Below are 17497 nucleotides of genomic sequence, written 5' to 3'. Positions count from 1 at the left end.
AAGAAAAGAAGAAAATTTTCCGTATCAAGTTAATTAACTAGTTAACTAGTCGGATAAAACAACCGTACGATTGACGAGATATCGACACGCAATTACGACTACATCGGGTTACTGTAGTTTTGGTCCTTAGACATATCGTGACTGCAAATCGGAGAAGGTGACAAAATGGCTGACAGCAGAGAATTGATACTCTTAATTTAAAATCTCTTATCTAGCAGAATAAAACTTTAATATCTATGAATTTGAGCATTTTTATACAGAATAAACATAATATCAATTTTTTATTTTTTTGCGAAGTTTCCCTTTAATATTTGACTGACTATATTTAAATTTCATATACTTAATAGAATACAAATACAGTTATCAAATTTTAACTTGTTCTTTATCAATCATTAACAAAAATCAATTAATCAGCAATACCATAATTCCTGCAAAGAATTCTTCACTTTCTTGAAAAACTGTAGGCACGGAATTTGGAAACAAACGAGCTCTGACTGAACATTTAAGCTGAAAATAAATATTGGAACAAATATATAATCATTATGAATAAAATGATTGCAATCAAACAGATCAAATGAAAGTTTTTTTTCATAATCATAATTGTAGGTTAAAATCGATGTTTTTACTTTTGTTTGTAATGTATATTCTTTGAGCAAGTGGTCTAACATCAATTTTATATTAACAAAATTATGTTACGTTAAAATATTACTTAATTTTTAGCTTAGTATTCTTGATATATTGGTATGCAATTAACTGTTTGTATGAAATGCGTAATTAAAAAAAAATCAGATTGTTTTTTTTTTATTATTATAATTCACTCATCCAGACCGGTTTCCAATATTTTTATTTATTGCACGTCGGATAGATTATGTATTATGATTGGTTTAACGCGCTATGTGTGTCGGGTCATGACCTCACGTTTAATATTGATGGTGTATCAGTGTTGTCTTTGAATTTTTCGAAAAACTAAGGATTTTCTTACCCCAGGAGTAGATTACCTTAGCCGTATTTGGCACAACATTTTTGGAATTTTGGGTCCTCAATGCTCTTCAACTTTGTATTTATTTGGCTTTTTAACTATTTTGATCTGAGCGTCACTGATGAGTCTTATGTAGACGAAACGCACGTCTGGCGTATAAAATTATAATCCTGGTACTTTTGATAACTATTGTATCATAAATCTACAGGAAAAGTCCCGTGTGCGATAAATTCGTTATACGGTTCACTACTGCTCCCTTTCAATACCATAGATATTTACAACAAATCATTGCGGGTATTTGATAGATAACATGTTATACATTATACAAAACTTACTTATTTACAGAGAATCTGTACTCGTCAATGTTCATTATCATTAAGTTAGAAATTGAAAAGTTTTTAGTTTTTATTGCATGATTTTGAAACAGGATTTTATAAAAACTCTGTAAAGAGAATTCTCTTAAACCTTGGTTATTTGTGTGGGGAAGTAAACTGTTTAATTGGTTAAGTTTTATCGTATAAAGATTAATTGCATTTAAAAGATACAAAAACAAATGTAAGATATTTAGTATTAGAAATACCGATAAACAGAATATCATTGGTCATCTCAACGATAATCTATAATAACATTTGTAGATTTGTGTTCGCTTCGATGTTAACCACAGCATGATCATAGGCAATACGTCCGATGATTTTATATATCAGAATGTCAATCGAGAACCGTTTAACAAGTTGTGATACATCACGTCAAATTGTGATATGATGCCTTTTATCTGATCTTCTATATAATCTTTTATTGATGAAAAGTGAACACTTAATAAAGGAATTTCTGTTTTGAATTTTCCTTGGATTCCGGTATGTTTGCTATTTCAATTTTTCGGGAAACCTGTATATTTTATTTAATGTCAGTGGGCTATAGTCAATTTTATACTTTTGTAAAGTGGCTCGTTTTCGTCCCATGTGGAATTTTACTAATCATGTATTAGGTCACAAGTAAATTATGTTACTAAGAATGTTTGAGATCTTTAATAATGTGACCAACAAGTAAAGACATACAAAAATCGGATGACAGATCTTGGGAATCATACTTAAAAGCGTCCTTACATATGGATTTGTATAATCTCCATATTGCATGATTGTGTATTTAAATGTAAGAGAATGTAATCAGCGTACAATTGACAATCAAACAAAAACAAATATGAAGCTTAGAAATGGAAAAATATTAAATACTAAACTCGTTCAAAGGGTATCTACACGTCTCTATCTTCAAAGTCGGTTATCTAAAAATACTACCATCGCTAACATTTTTACCAATAAAAATCGTGGTTACCCTTCTATCGATAAGTGTCATGCCAAATAATTACTTACATGTCCCCGTCTTTCCACCAAAAAATACGATAAGGTCCACGTTTAATGGTCGCACATTTTCTTTAAATTTTGAAACTTATATAACTTGAAAAACAAACAGTATTATTTATTTACTCACATGAAACAAACCGGGATGTGGTATTCAGTACGTAAGTGAAACTGGACGATATTTATCTAAACGCACTCAAGAACATCTGTATCGTTTCAAAAGACCCAATAAATTCAAAAGTATCATTTATCAACACCTTAAGAAGCACAATCATCCTATTAAATATTTAGTAGTTCAACCTTTAAAAGTAGTAAATAAGCAGCCTGATGAATCTCATTCAAAGTTTGTACGATCACGGAAAATAATTGAATTAAATTGGATTAAAAAATTACAGACAGTCTACCCTCTCGGTCTTAATATAATATCATGGGAATGGTAATATAGCAAGAACCGATTCCGTTAACTATTTAGTTTCTAAAACTGTTCCATGTGTTCGTAAAAACCGTTCTCATGGTCGTAGAAAAAATCGCAATCAATGAAAATTTCGGACCAATCATACCAATATTTAGGACCTAATTTCAATTTCAAAAAACAACGGCAGACATTAACTGTTAACAAAGCTTTGTTCATTACCGGTTAATAAGTTAAATAAAATTTTGGAGGATTGCAACACAATTTCATATAGCAGTCCTAGGTATGAAATTGTTCAAATTATTATAGCATATTGTTATTCTAAACTATTTCCCAAAATTGATCGCCCTGAAGATCATAAAAAACATTTTATTAAAATAAAGTATGTCAATGAAGGTTTTGATTTTGTAAATATTGCCGGTATTTTTAACGACCATTCTGTTAAAGAACAAAATCCTGGATATTTTGATAATACTGAGCTCCCTCTTATTTGTTATATTTACAAGAAATCTACCCGGAAATTTGTGTTTAATTATAGCCGATTGTGTAAAGATGTTAATATCAGTGAAAATACACCTACTTCATGTAATTTTATTACTTCCGAATGGACCCATTTCCCATGTTATACCAGGAGATTTCAACATCGTTCAAGACCGAGAGTTAAAATCATTCCTCAGTAAAGGACCTAAATATCGTCCCCCGTCAATTATTAATTGAAATGAGTGTCGTAATATCATCCACGACTCACTCCGTACTTACTGTTTGAAATGGATAAAACGTGAAAAAGCTGACAAAAAATCGTTGGACTCTTTATTTAATTCAGTATTGAACATAGTTGATATACGTATTCAACATCCAAGGAATTTGTTTTTGTCCCCGTCGATAAAGCTGCTAATAATATTATTATTGTTTGACCTAAATTTTACATTGGGGTTCTGTAAAAAAAAAATCACCAATTCACCAACATTCCAACTGACTCCATTTTCAGAAAACGATATCTGTAACAAACATAAACTTTTAGCTACCGCTTTACAAGCAGAACCAAATACAATGAAAGTCCCAACTATGTATTGGCTTCCGAAGCTACACAAAACACCTTACAAATATAGATTTATTTCGTCTTCAAGCAATTGTTCCACTACTAAATTGTCTATTCTTCTTACCAGTATACTTGGTACAATCAAAAACCTGATAATAAAATGTTCAAATAAGGCCTTCGAAAATAGTGAAATAATTACTTTTGGAGTGACAAGAACTCGTTGGAAGTACTTGATAAGTTGCATGCTTATATGTGTGATTTTGAATCTGTTCTAAGTTTAGATTTTTCTACCCTATATACCACATTGCCTCACATTCTCATTAAGAAAAATTCACACACCTAATTAAATGGGCATTTAAAAAGTCAGAATGTGAATATATATGTTCAAACTCTTTTAGGTCATTTTTTAGTAGCAATAAACAAAAAAACTATGTCAATTGGACATGCTTTGATACTATATCTGCCCTTCAATTTTTACTAGAGAACATTTTTGTTCGCTTTGGAGATTTCGTATATCGTCAGGTTATCGAAATTCCAATGGGGACTAACTGTGTACCTCCTATTGCGGACCTGTTTTTGTATTGCTACGAGTTATAATTCATGACAAAAATCAATAAAGACCCATCAAAACAACATCTGATAAACAAATTTAATAATACTTTTAGATATTTGGATGATATTTTGACTCTCAATAATGACGACTTCGGTATGTATATTGAAGAAATTTTTCCTGTTGAACTTACTTTTAATAAAGCTAATACTAACAATGACCACTGCCCTTTCCTCGATCTTGATATCTATATCACTAACGGGAAGCTTAATACTAAAATTTATGATAAAAAAGATGATTTTTCATTTCCTATCGTTAATTATCCATTTTTAGATGGTGACGTTCAATTGTCACCATCTTACGTTGTTTATATATCTCAACTTGTACGATTCGTTCGTGTATGTAATAATGTTTTAGATTTTAACGAGAGAAATTTATGTATTACTGAAAAATTATTACACCAGGGTTTTCGATATCACAAACTAGTAAAAACATTTACTAAATTTTATCTTTATCATCGGTATAAGGACATCGTTCGTAAATATAGCTCAACATGCAGACGTCTTATACGTTCATGTATTTCTCATCCATTTTTTTAATGGAAATATTCTTTATAAAGCACAAAAATGTCAGTATTCACCTCAGAAACTAACAAAACCTTTAAATAGACTTATTAAGAAGGGATATAGTAACGATACGGTTGTCTGGTCATTAAAGATTGCATATTTTGGCGTTAATCTTGATTCACTTATAGGGTCTTTGCATCGGAACTAAACACATTTATTCAAAAACCAGTTGTTGGCATGATACGGGTTATGTTCTTCTCATATATGTTATGATTGTATGATACTAAACCCCTAACGGGAAGAATTGTGCCTGATATTCATATGATGAAATCATAATCTTTCAATCAGTTTAATTGAAGTGTGGAGCTGGCATGTCAGTTAACTGCTAGTAGTCTGTTGTTATTAGTGTATTATTGTCATTTTGTTTATTTTCTTTGGTTACATCTTCTGACATCAGACTCGGACTTCTCTTGAACCGAATTTTAATGTGCGTATTGTGATGCGTTTACTTTTCTACATTGGCTAGAGGTATATATAAGGGAGGGTTGAGATCTCATAAACATGTTTAACCCCGCCGCATGTTTGCGCCTGTCCAAGTCAGAAGCCTCTGGCCTTTGTGAGTATTGTATTATTTTTAATTTTAGTTTCTTGTGTATAATTTGGAGTTTAATATGGCGTTCATTATCACTGAACTTGTATATATTTGGTTTGAGGCCAGCTGAAGGACGCTTCCGGGTGTGGGAATTTCTCGTTACATTGAAGACCTGATGGTGACCTTTTGCTGTTGTCTTTTCTATGGTCGGGTTGTTGTCTCTTTGACACATTCCTCATTTCCATTCACAATTTTACCTCATTACCCATAATTTTACAGGTTGTTTTTTTATTACATATACCTTGAATCCCATTGTAGTTTGGTTTTCACGTTTTAAATCATCTGCTGTCAGTACAGCTTGTTGAATAAAGTCCTCCTCCTTTATGTTTGTTGTATTTGTATCATTTGCGAGAATTGTTTTTCCATTCAAATCCCACTTCAGGTCAAAGACATGTCCTTTGTTTTCGACTGGAATATTGACATTGCATCTGAATTTAAGCATGTGCTCATCGTTAGAATAAACATCGTGGTTTGGTTCTATTGGTTGTACTCGAGCAATGCCTTTAAATGTAATATTAATAGCTGTAAAAGAAAAGTAACAGTAAAATATTATTTCTTATATCTATCATCATGTCAAAAATGAAAATTGAAATTAAAAAGGATATTACTTTAACGATCTGTATAAGATTCATCAGAGGCATGTGAATCAGAAAAATCAAAAGTCAAAGTCAAGTGCAAAGTTGTATAGCAGTTTAAAACATCGTTTATGTAAATGTTTTTAGTATTATGTGCAAAAACTTTTTTTCATATAAATATGACTACACGTTTAGTTTTTGTTTTTATCAGTTGTTCAAAGTTTGTATAATGATTTTAATATTTTTGACTCAATGCCAACTTTTAAAACAGGTATTATTACTTTTTTAGGGGTTTAATTCTTGATCAAACCTTTCCAAACTTGTTTACGATTTGTTCTTATGACTTATGCAGTTACATCAATGTATCATGTAAGGGAAAGATGGAGGAGAACTTGCATAAGGATTAACCACGCCACCTTATGTATATGTCTTTCCCAAGTCAGGTGACCATCATTCTCCGGTTTTCGATTGTTGTTGTATATCACATTTTATTTTCGTTTATTACAAAAAATCAGACTGTTTGTTTTATCAGTTAATCTGTATAGTTTTTTTTTCATTTTTGTAAAACCGAAGCATTATATGAAGTAACTTACGTTCACGTTATTTGGTATCTTGTTGATAGTTGCCTCAATGGTGATTAAACTGCTGGTTTTTTCTTCAATTTCACATTAATTTTCTAAATGCGTATCGTTTGTATAGTATACAAAATGGTGAAGGAACAAAAGTTTACTTACGTTGGCAATTTGGCTCATATCCAGTTCTAGAACTTTCACCTAGAGGACAACGTATGCGCTCAGCTAAAATTGAGTTAAATGATGAATTGATAAGAGCAATTCGCATCGGATCAGCATGCAAGAAACCAAATAATATGCCCTGAAGAGCTCACGGTGTGAATTATGAAAAAAGAATCCCGAAACTTCAACTCATATATAAAATATCATACGCTGCATGGATATCATGTACAAAACGTTAAAAGTATAAGTCAAAACTGCAATCATAAACAACTAACGCAGAACAAGCTATTTCGCCTAATATTGCAAAAGATATATTTCATGTTACAGATGATGTTCTTAGAAAATTGCCAAAATATCAATATTTGCTTCCTTTAATTCATCATTTGCATTTGACCTATAGCTAGATTTTAAAAGATCTTTTAATTGAATGAGATGGTGAGTATATCTTCAACAACTATACAAAAATTTTAACACCAAATGCATGGACATAAATCAAAACAAATCTGAATATTAAACAAAATTTCCTAGCTTTACTATATTTTGTTCTATTAGGCAATACGAAAACTGTTTGGCGTCCTCTTCAAACATTTTACTCGATATTTCCTGCTTTCTATTTCACATACTTCGCGACAATAACATTTCTTATAAAAATGTTGCTTCGTTGATTGAATTAAAGATGGAAGTAAATAGCCTTACCAACACAGTATCTGGCATTGCATGTATCAACAGGTTTAAGCAGATAGACGTTGTATGTTCCACAATTTTTCAACTGAATTTGTGTCCTCTTTTCACAACAATCCATAAATCCTCTATAGCAAACATCCAAGGAAACGACGTCATTCTCTATCTCAGGTAATGTCCCTGTAATTTGTATAAATATAGGCGGCTGTAGAAAACGTTTACGATTTCATCATACAGATAAAATTGACAAATGTTTCGCCATTAAGAAACCATTTACACTTGGTCTGTTTCAGGGTGGTTTTTTTACATGTTTTAAGAAACCTTCAATTTTTCCAAAATAATAAAAAATAAGAGAAATCATTTTCTTTTCTTTGACGAAAAATTCATGGCAGTATATCAATGTCGATGTATGTGCATTAAACTTAAATGTGTATGTATTTCTCTGCAACATATTTAATCATATATAGTGTTCTATTCCAAAACAAATTACAAATACTAGTAAAAGAGGAAATCCTGAATAATCATAGGTCTGTCCTATGTTCCTTTAGAATTTCAACCAAAGATGAAGAATTGGATTTCCCATCAGTGTATTGGATACAAAACTACATAAGTGTTCTTACAAAAAACGGTATAGTGCTGGCCGGGTTTTCCAAGTGCACCACGTAACCTCTGTCTTAATTAACCTTAATTATTAACATTAATTTCATCAGCAATCAAACTTCATACAGGAACTAAATAATTCAAAATTTGGGGACTATGTTGAACGCATCTATCCCATCGAACTAGAAATAAAGAATACAACAGATACAGTCAAGCCTATCTCATATCCTGACTTACATCTATAAATTGACAATGAGGGTCGATTTTAAGCAAACTTTACGACAAAAGAGATGAAATCAGCTTCTTAATTGTGAACTTTCCATTTCTATGTAGCAACATTCCAGCAGCACCTGCATACGGAGTATATATCCCCCAATTGATAACCAGACACAAGTTGTTTCCTTTTTCCTTTTTCCTTTTTCGATATTCAAATTTTGAAAAATATTTTAAGTCCAAACTGAAACACAAAATTTTTTTTCCTCAAATTTTTTTTTCCTCAAAATTTTTTTTTCTCCCAAATTTTTTTTTCCTCAAATTTTTTTTTTGTCCAAATTTTTTTTCACCTCAATTTTTTTCCCCTCATTTCTTATTTGGTTTTTGTTTCCTAATTCGATTTTCATTTCCTTATTCGGTTTCTATTTCCTTATTCGATTTTCATTTCCTTATTCGCTTTCTATTTCCTTATTGGGTTTTCATTTCGTTATTCACTTTCTATTTCCTTATTCGATTTTCATTTCCTTATTTGGTTTCTATTTCCTTATTCGATTTTCATTTTCTTATTCCGTTTCTATTTCCTTATTGGGTTTCTCCTATTTTCTTATTCGGTTTCTATTTCCTTATTCAATTTTCATTTCCTTATTCGGTTTCTTTTTCCTTATTCGATTTTTATTTCTTTATTCGGTTTCTATTTCCTTATTCGATTTTCATTTTCTTATTCGGTTTCTATTTCCTTATTCGGTTTCTGTTTCCTTATTCAGTTTCTATTTCCTTATTCAATTTTCATTTCCTTATTCGGTTTCTATTTCTTTATTCGATTTTTATTTCCTTATTCGGTTTCTATTTCCTTATTCAATTTTCATTTCCTTATTCGTTTTCTATTTCCTTTTTTCGATTTTCATTTCCTTATTCGGTTTCTTTTTCCTTTTTCCTTTTCATTTCCTTATTCAATGTTCATTAATTTCCTTATTCGGTTTCTATTTTCTTATTCGATTTTCATTTCCTTATTCGTTTTCTATTTCCTTTTTCGATTTTCATTTCCTTATTCGGTTTCTTTTTCCTTAGTTGGTTTCTATTTCCTTATTCGGTTTCTGTTTCCTTATTCAGTTTCTATTTCCTTATTCAATTTTCATTTCCTTATTCGGTTTCTATTTCCTTATTCGATTTTTATTTCCTTATTCGGTTTCTATTTCCTTATTCAATTTTCATTTTCTTATTCGTTTTCTATTTCCTTTTTCGATTTTCATTTCCTTATTCGGTTTCTTTTTCCTTTTTCCTTTATTATTTCCTTATTCAATGTTCATTAATTTCCTTATTCGGTTTCTATTTTCTTATTCGATTTTCATTTCCTTATTCGTTCTCTATTTCCTTTTTCGATTTTCATTTCCTTATTCGGTTTCTTTTTCCTTAGTCGGTTTCTTTTTTCTTTATTTGGTTTCTATTTCCTTATTCGATTTTCATTTCCTTATTCGGGTTCTGTTTCCTTATTCGGTTTCTATTTCAATAGGCTGGTCAGACAGTCCCGGATCCCAAAAAAATATTGATGTGGGACATAGCTTGTGTCAATCCCTTTCAAAGGCATTGACATAAGCTATTTCCCACTGAAATATTTCTTTGGGATCCGGGCCTGTCTGGTCACCACAGATGTTCCAAGTTGTCCATTTACGTATTTTCCATTTCGACCACACATTCAGTACTCTTTTAGCATATTCCTACGGAAAAGTTTTGAACTAGACTTAGCTCATTTCAAAGGTATTGACCCATGCTATTTCCCACTTAAATATTTTTCTGGGGTCCGGGCCTGTCTGGCCACCACAGAGGTTCATGTTACCCTTAACGTAATTTTCTGTATTAACCACACATTCGGTACTACTCGGCATGTCTCTACGTCAAAGTTCTGAACCGGATCTATCTCATTTCAAAGGTACATGTATTAACTCAGGCTATTACCCACTTAGATATTTTTCTGAGATGTGTCTGGCACCACATAGGTTCAAAGTTGCCCTTTATGTAATAGATGTGTTTTGATGTGCCTGATTAATTCCCCTTAATTTGGACAGGTTAATTATTTAGTATTTAAATGCTTATTTCAAGTTAAATTTGATTAAAACATGTGGAGATAAAAGTAAGGATTGTTAATTTAACCAAGGATTTGTATAGTAAGATCTAACTATACAAATCCTTGATTTAACTGTTTTAGTATTTAACTTTTGATGTTTTTATAATGTTTAAAAAATATTCATTTATTCAATTTGTCTTCAATACCTTTTCTGTTAAAGTCAGCCTGATTAATGACAAGTTTAGAATATCATTTAGATCCGACCGTGCGATGGCTGTATAGCCAGTCAAGGTCGTTAAACACTTCCGTTTGTTGTTGACAATCAGTCGTAGTCGGCCTTGCACAGGCCTCCAAATACTCGCCGGACTCATCAGTCAACCCGAGTTCAGAGTTAGTCACCATTTCGGTGCAATTCGCCAGAGATTGACACCCCTTTTTTGGTGCATTTTCACTACTTTAATAACACAACGGGAAGCAAATTTAATTAACTTTTAAGACTAACTCTGGGAACACTTTATTTTTCATTTTACATTTGAAATTACTCTATATTTGAACTCCATTTAAGAAAGTTTTCTGACTCCTGTTTATTTCCGACTTTGTTTAATACATGCAATTATTGTACATTTGTGAATAAAATATAGTTTCATTTGATTTATTGTCTGTTGTTCAGCCATAATCTGGTATCAGGTATTCCGAGGATCGAATAAGGGGCGAAGTACTGGCCACTACACGTCCCGGGAGGTGTCGTCTCTGACCCCCTCCGTTACATTTAACATAAATACAATACCCAGAACCCAAGTTCCTTTTTAATCACGTTTGTATCTACATCCATTTGGTATAAATTTTAAATAATACAAAGTCTATTATTTCGTCGAATTTTGAACATTTAAAGACCGGGGGTTCTCAACATCAGCTAAGCGGTCTACAGTAGGGTTTCGCTGTATATTTCTTTTTTTGGCTTTCCATAAATATTTCTATTTATGTTTCTAAATATCACTGGAGTGATCGGTATTTGATTTTGTTTTAGATATCATATATTAAATTACATCTTTGATGTCGTTTTTATTTATAAAATTCTATATTACATATTAAAGACAAATATTGAACTTATATAAGGGTTATCATTCGAGGTCAACGAGAATTCACGACAGCTTGAAGAGGTCATAAAACGATTTCAGGCGTATCTTTTCACTTTTCTTAATTATGAAGATCATGCTTTTAATGTAATCATTTTTTTTTTATGATTTTCAACTAAATTTGAATATTGAACCAACTCAACTGCTTGCAGCAGGTTGAATATTAAAAATTGAATATCAATAATCGAAAAACGAACCGGCTGCTGACTATACATGCATATTAAAACGGAATGGAATGCTTTTAAAATCAGTACAAGCAGTGAAATTGCCGAATTCCACTGATAAATTATATTTAACTTAGATTGAGCGATTTTTTTTTTTTGAACTTTTGAGTCTCATGCAGTTTTTGGTTTTTAGACACAAAATTAGCTGCTGAAAAAAGTGACTGCTATTTTGATCGGCTGCTAATAGGCTTTAATTTGGTGTATACTTTTTACTTTAATTTTGAGCTGATGGGTTAAAGCGGTCCGTTCAATCATTCAAAATAAGCCATTCATCAAAATTCATGCGTATTTCGATATTTAAGTCCGTCGGTACTATTCTAATATACGTTGCGGAACATATTGACTATATACCTTTTGTTCCTCTCTTAATACGCTTTCGAATGAGGTATAAAGTTTATCTGTAATTACGGACTGAAGGGTCACAGCAGTCAATTCAATTATTCAAAATATACATTCCATTATTCAAAATTGACCTATTCTTACGTGTGTTTTGGCATTTAGGTCCTCCGTAACCCCTCGAATGGTCATTGCAGCACATATTGTTTATTCTCAGTGTATTCCTCTATCAAAAAGCTTGAATTTAATGTATAATTTTTTCCTTAATTAGGAGCTGACGGGTTGTAGCAGTCAGTTCCATTATTAAAATTAAGCTATTTCTCAATGTTCACGCGTATTTCGACATTTTAGTCCGTCGGTACTCCTCTAATATGCGTTGCAGAACATATTGACTATATACCTTTTGTTTCTCTCTTAATAAGCTTTCGACTAAGGTATAAGCTAAGGTTTATCTGTAATTACGGGCTGAAGGGTCATAGCAGTCCATTTCCATTGTTCAAAACATCCATTTCAATTTTCAAAATTGGCTATTTCTTCATTTTCACGCGTGTTTTGGCATTTAGGTCCTCCGTAACCCCTCTAATGGTCAATCCTGCAGAATCAACTTGTTATATCTTTAATCAGAGGATGGAGAATAGCAAAGGTCCAGGGAAAATCAAAGAAAGACAACGTAGAGTATTTTAATTTTGATATATATGTTTTGGTATTGAGGTTGTCTATACATGGAATTTCTTTTTAAAATAGTTAGGGAAAAGCCATTAGTTTATCCACCGAAACTAAATAAATAAATGAAATTAAAGATTTACAGAGTGTTTTTTATAATAATTTGAATGTTCGTTTGATAACACTTAAATGACGAATTTAGAAATACGGAATTTAGTTATAATATTGTAAAGGACACATCTCCATTAATTCTTAGGGAGTGTACATGGATCCGCTGTACCCTTGCAGTCAATCAAGGGGTCTATACTGGCGGAATCTCGAAGTACATACATACAGTGTCAGTTATTTTTTAATTTTTTTATTTCACTATTCACCGCTCCAACTTGAATAATGAAACCTAAACTATTTCATCATTCATTACTTTACATTGAATAGTGAATAGTGAACTATTTCATTATTCATTATAATTAAATTTTGAATAATGAAAAATGAATAATGGACGTTCTTCAGCGCGGTAAAAATGACATGTATGATGGATTTTTTTCTGTGCTCGGTAAAAAGACCACCGACATAATGTAGTGTACTAGTACCTCACTTTCCAAATCTATGGACAAACCGACAGGCAGGACGGAACACACTTAGTTAATCATATATAAATACCTGCTGAAACTTCATTTTTGAGGGATTATATTTATATATATACAACCTCTAGTAACTTACCCTGTATTAGTCGGGCAATATATGACATATTTGTTAGCCTTTCTTTGCCAGCTGTTCATATTAAATTGTCCATATTGCCTCGCATATGTGTGTCTTCTATGCCATGTACAACTATGACAATATTGACTTTAGCAAACAATTCTGCTCAAACCGGTGCTAGGGGCTGTCTTTCAGTTTTCATTGAGACGAGAATGATTTCTCTGTATTTTGTCAAGATGAAGAACAGCAATGAAGACGCTGTTTCTTTGCTGCAAATTTATTGTGTATATGTCTTGATTTTGGTGTCGGGCAAACTTATGTAAGAAAACGGAAACAAAAAATTCAGTATTTTTTTTAATTTGTAAGGCGCATAACCCTAGAATGGTATGAATGACGCCACCAAAATTCAAAAGTGATCTGTATTTGTTGTAATACGGATTGTGTATAAGTTTCATAACATTTTGTTGAGGCAAACTCAAGATAAAAGTAAAAGAACGGAAACTAATTTCTTGACGTACGGACACACACAAGGACAAGGCTGGCAAAACTTTATGCCCCCTCCACTCATGATAAGTACTATTTCATTGAGAAACCCGATGCTTTCATCCCTTATTAACGATAATTGCTATCTATATCCTATTTTTTTTATATAAAGTTCCGGAAAAAATGTGCCTAACCGATATTAATCAGAGTCTTAATAACTAAGAAATTCCGATCTATAAATAGAAAATTATTGACCTGGCTAGTGAGGTTGTTATTTGTCGCTTAAAATTCTGTAAAAGAAGTAAAAAAACGGGGCATGTGAATTCCAAAATCGGGAATACGCTGGCATTTCATAATCTACCATGTATTGTTTCGTAGGGGACATTTGTTCTTACGAAACAGCTTTAGGGGCGGTTCCAGCCATTTTAAAGGGGCCGGTCCCAACCCAGGATAAAGGGGGGTCCAACTATATGTCCCCATTCAAATGCATTGATCGGCCGAAAAAAGGGGGGTTCCAATCCCCGGAACCGCCCTTCTGGATCCGCCACTGTTATGTCATTTTGATGTCTCATAACTGAGACTTTCCAGTTCGTTTTTCATTGTATACTAGAAAGATCTTTTTTTTCTGAATTAAAGAACCATCAGTTTTTAACGATAAAGATTAGGCAGTACATTACATAAGAAGAAACAACTCAGTCTCGTGCTACTTAGTGGACATTTTGATGAGTTTAGTAGTTTACAAAACCGTTTCGTAGTGGACAAATTGTGTCGAAGTCGAAAATCGAATAAGGAAATAGAAACCGAATAAGGAAATAGAAATCGAAAAAGGAAATAGAAAACGAGTAAGGAAATGAAAATCGAATAAGGAAATAGAAACCGAATAAGGAAATGAAAATTGAATAAGGAAATAGAAACTGAATAAGGAAATAGAAACCCAATAAGGAAAAAGAAACCGAATAAGGAAATGAAAATCGAATAAGGAAATAGAAACCGAATAAGGAAATAGAAATCGAAAAAGGAAATAGAAAACGAATAAGGAAATGAAAATCGAATAAGGAAATAGAAACCGAATAAGGAAATAAAAATCGAATAAGGAAATAGAAACCGAATAAGGAAATGAAAATTGAATAAGGAAATAGAAACTGAATAAGGAAATAGAAACCCAATAAGGGAATAGAAACCCAATAAGGAAATAGAAACCGAATAAGGGAATGAAAATCGAATAAGCAAATAGAAACCGAATAAGGAAATGAAAATCGAATAAGGAAATAGAAAGCGAATAAGGAAATGAAAACCCAATAAGGAAATAGAAAGCGAATAAGGAAATGAAAATCGAATAAGGAAATAGAAACCGAATAAGGAAATGAAAATCGAATTAGGAAACAGAAACCGAATAAGAAATGAGGGGGAAAAAAATTGGTGGAAAAAAATTTTGAGGAAAACAAATTTTTGAGGAAAAAAATTTTGAGAAAAAAAAATTTTGAGTGAAAAAAAATTTTGATGAAAAAAAATTTTGAGGAAAAAAAATTTTTGGAGACGAACAAATTTTGTGTTTGAGTTTGGACTTAAAATATTTTTTCAAAATTTAAAAATCAAATAAGGAAATAGAAACCGAATAAGAAAATAGAAACCGAATAAGGAAATAGAAACCGAATTAGGAAATGAAAATAGAATAAGGAAATAGAAACCCAATAAGGAAATAAAAATCGAATAAGGAAATAGAAACCGAATAAGAAAATAGAAACAGAATAAGGAAATGAAAATCGAATAAGGAAATAGAAACCGAATAAGGAAATAAAAATCGAATAAGGAAATAGAAACCGAATAAGGAAATGAAAATCGAATAAGGAAATAGAAACCGAATAAGAAAATAGGGGAAACCAATAAGGAAATAGAAAGCGAATAAGGAAATGAAAATCAAATATGGAAATAGAAAGCGAATAAGGAAATGAAAATCGAATAAGGAAAAAGAAACTGAATAAGGAAATAGAAACCCAATAAGGAAATAGAAACCGAATAAGAAAATGAAAATCGAATAAGGAAATAGAAACCAAATAAGGAAAATGAAAATCGAATAAGGAAATAGAAACCAAATAAGGAAATGAAAACCCAATAAGGAAATATAAAGCGAATAAGGAAATGAAAATCGAATAAGGAAATAGAAACTGAATAAGGAAATGAAAATCGAATTAGGAAACAGAAACCAAATAAGAAATGAGAGGAAAAAAATTGAGGTGAAAAAAAATTTGGACAAAAAAAAATTTTGGTGGAAAAACATTTTGAGGAAGAAAAAAATTTTGAGGAAAAAAAAATTTGTGGAGAGAAAAAAATTTTGTGTTTCAGTTTGGACTTAAAATATTTTTCAAAATTTGAATATCGAAAAAGGAAAAAGGAAAAAGGAAACAACTTGTGTTTGGTCAATTAATACAATATTCCCGGGCTTGTATTTCATAAAATGATTTTCGTGATATAGGCTTGCTTCTAACAAGGAAGCTATCAAACCAAGTTCGAAATGGTGAAATTGAAATCATCCACTCGTAAATGTATGTTACAGATGCCATCACCAGTTGGTTGACCGTTACGAGATATCCGTTTCATAGATGATATCGGATATGTTCCTTATACCGTTACTACAATCCCCTTCCCTTTTCACGACTATGACCTACCGAATTAGACTTTTTACCGGGTTTGTAATAACATGAGCAACACGACGGGTGCCGCATGTGGAGCAGCATCTGCTGATCCTTCCGGAGCATTTGAGATCACCTCTAGTTTGTGGTGGGGTTCGTGTTGCTAAGTTTTATTTTCGATCTATGAGTTTGAATGTCCCTCTGGTATCTTTAGTCTAACTTTTACTGATAAATGAATATGTCAACATCTTCGAAAATATATTGTATATCAGATTCTTATATCAAATGTCTATTCACAATAAGGAATATATGAAATTTACCTACCATTTAACCATATTGGCATTGACGATCCACACCGGAACACGTCGATGCATGATGTTGGCATGTCTGCATCAGTTTTGTTAATTTTTAATCTAACCCAACCGTGAATTGTCGTATCGCATTTTTCTGCTTCATTAGATCCGAGAAAACGTGAAGCAGATCGTGTAATGTCATCTACAAGTATTGTTGTATTACATGGTTCCAATGCATCCACTGAAGAAATAAGAATAAAATATTAATATTAGAAAAGAACAATTTTCCTATATCACTTTTCAAATAGACACTCAGATTTGTTTTTCTTTACCTTTTAATGTTGAAACAAATATGATGATTGCAAAAGCTTTTACAAGAATCATTTTATTCATTCTCCTATTTTTAAATGATTGCTTTAACGCAGGTTTGATCCTATATATATTTCATTAACTTATTTAAACAAATGGTTTTCAATTTCATATTAATAAGGAATATGTCTTTGAAAAGGTTAAAAAAGCGATAGCCTTTCTTAAAATAAATTATATTTGATAAACTAGAAAGATTTAAAAAAATTAACAAAATACAAGCATCAAGTTTTCAATTGTATATCATTT

The 17497-nt window shown here is 31.6% G+C and overlaps 1 protein-coding gene across 1 annotated transcript; it reads right to left on the bottom strand.

Annotated features, from left to right (window-relative positions):
• Nucleotides 1-377: 377 nt before the first annotated feature.
• LOC143076590 (pancreatic secretory granule membrane major glycoprotein GP2-like) lies at nucleotides 378-17119 on the bottom strand. The gene is made up of 5 exons (XM_076252412.1): nucleotides 16914-17119; nucleotides 7559-7723; nucleotides 6863-6925; nucleotides 5795-6075; nucleotides 378-507 (listed from the first exon to the last, which is right to left on the bottom strand). The coding sequence occupies exons 1-5, from the start codon at nucleotides 16972-16974 to the stop codon at nucleotides 403-405; spliced, it is 675 nt and encodes a 224-aa protein (XP_076108527.1). The 5' UTR covers nucleotides 16975-17119; the 3' UTR covers nucleotides 378-402.
• Nucleotides 17120-17497: the final 378 nt, after the last annotated feature.

Source organism: Mytilus galloprovincialis, chromosome 5, assembly GCF_965363235.1.
Source record: "Mytilus galloprovincialis chromosome 5, xbMytGall1.hap1.1, whole genome shotgun sequence".
Classification (NCBI taxonomy): Eukaryota; Metazoa; Mollusca; class Bivalvia; order Mytilida; family Mytilidae; genus Mytilus; species Mytilus galloprovincialis.
The sequence above is the reverse complement of the archived record's forward strand: the minus strand, read 5'-3'. Positions and strand labels throughout refer to the sequence as shown.

Excerpts from the sequence above, each read along its gene's own strand:
- LOC143076590 (XM_076252412.1), bottom strand. The coding sequence starts at position 16,974 with ATGCCAACATCATGCATCGACGTGTTCCGGTGTGGATCGTCAATGCCA. Across the intron at positions 6,926-7,558 it reads CAATGCCAGATACTGTGTTG|CTGAGCGCATACGTTGTCCT; the intron begins GTAAGGCTATTT and ends ACTCAATTTTAG. Across the intron at positions 6,076-6,862 it reads ATATGAGCCAAATTGCCAAC|CTATTAATATTACATTTAAA; the intron begins GTAAGTAAACTT and ends TTTCTTTTACAG.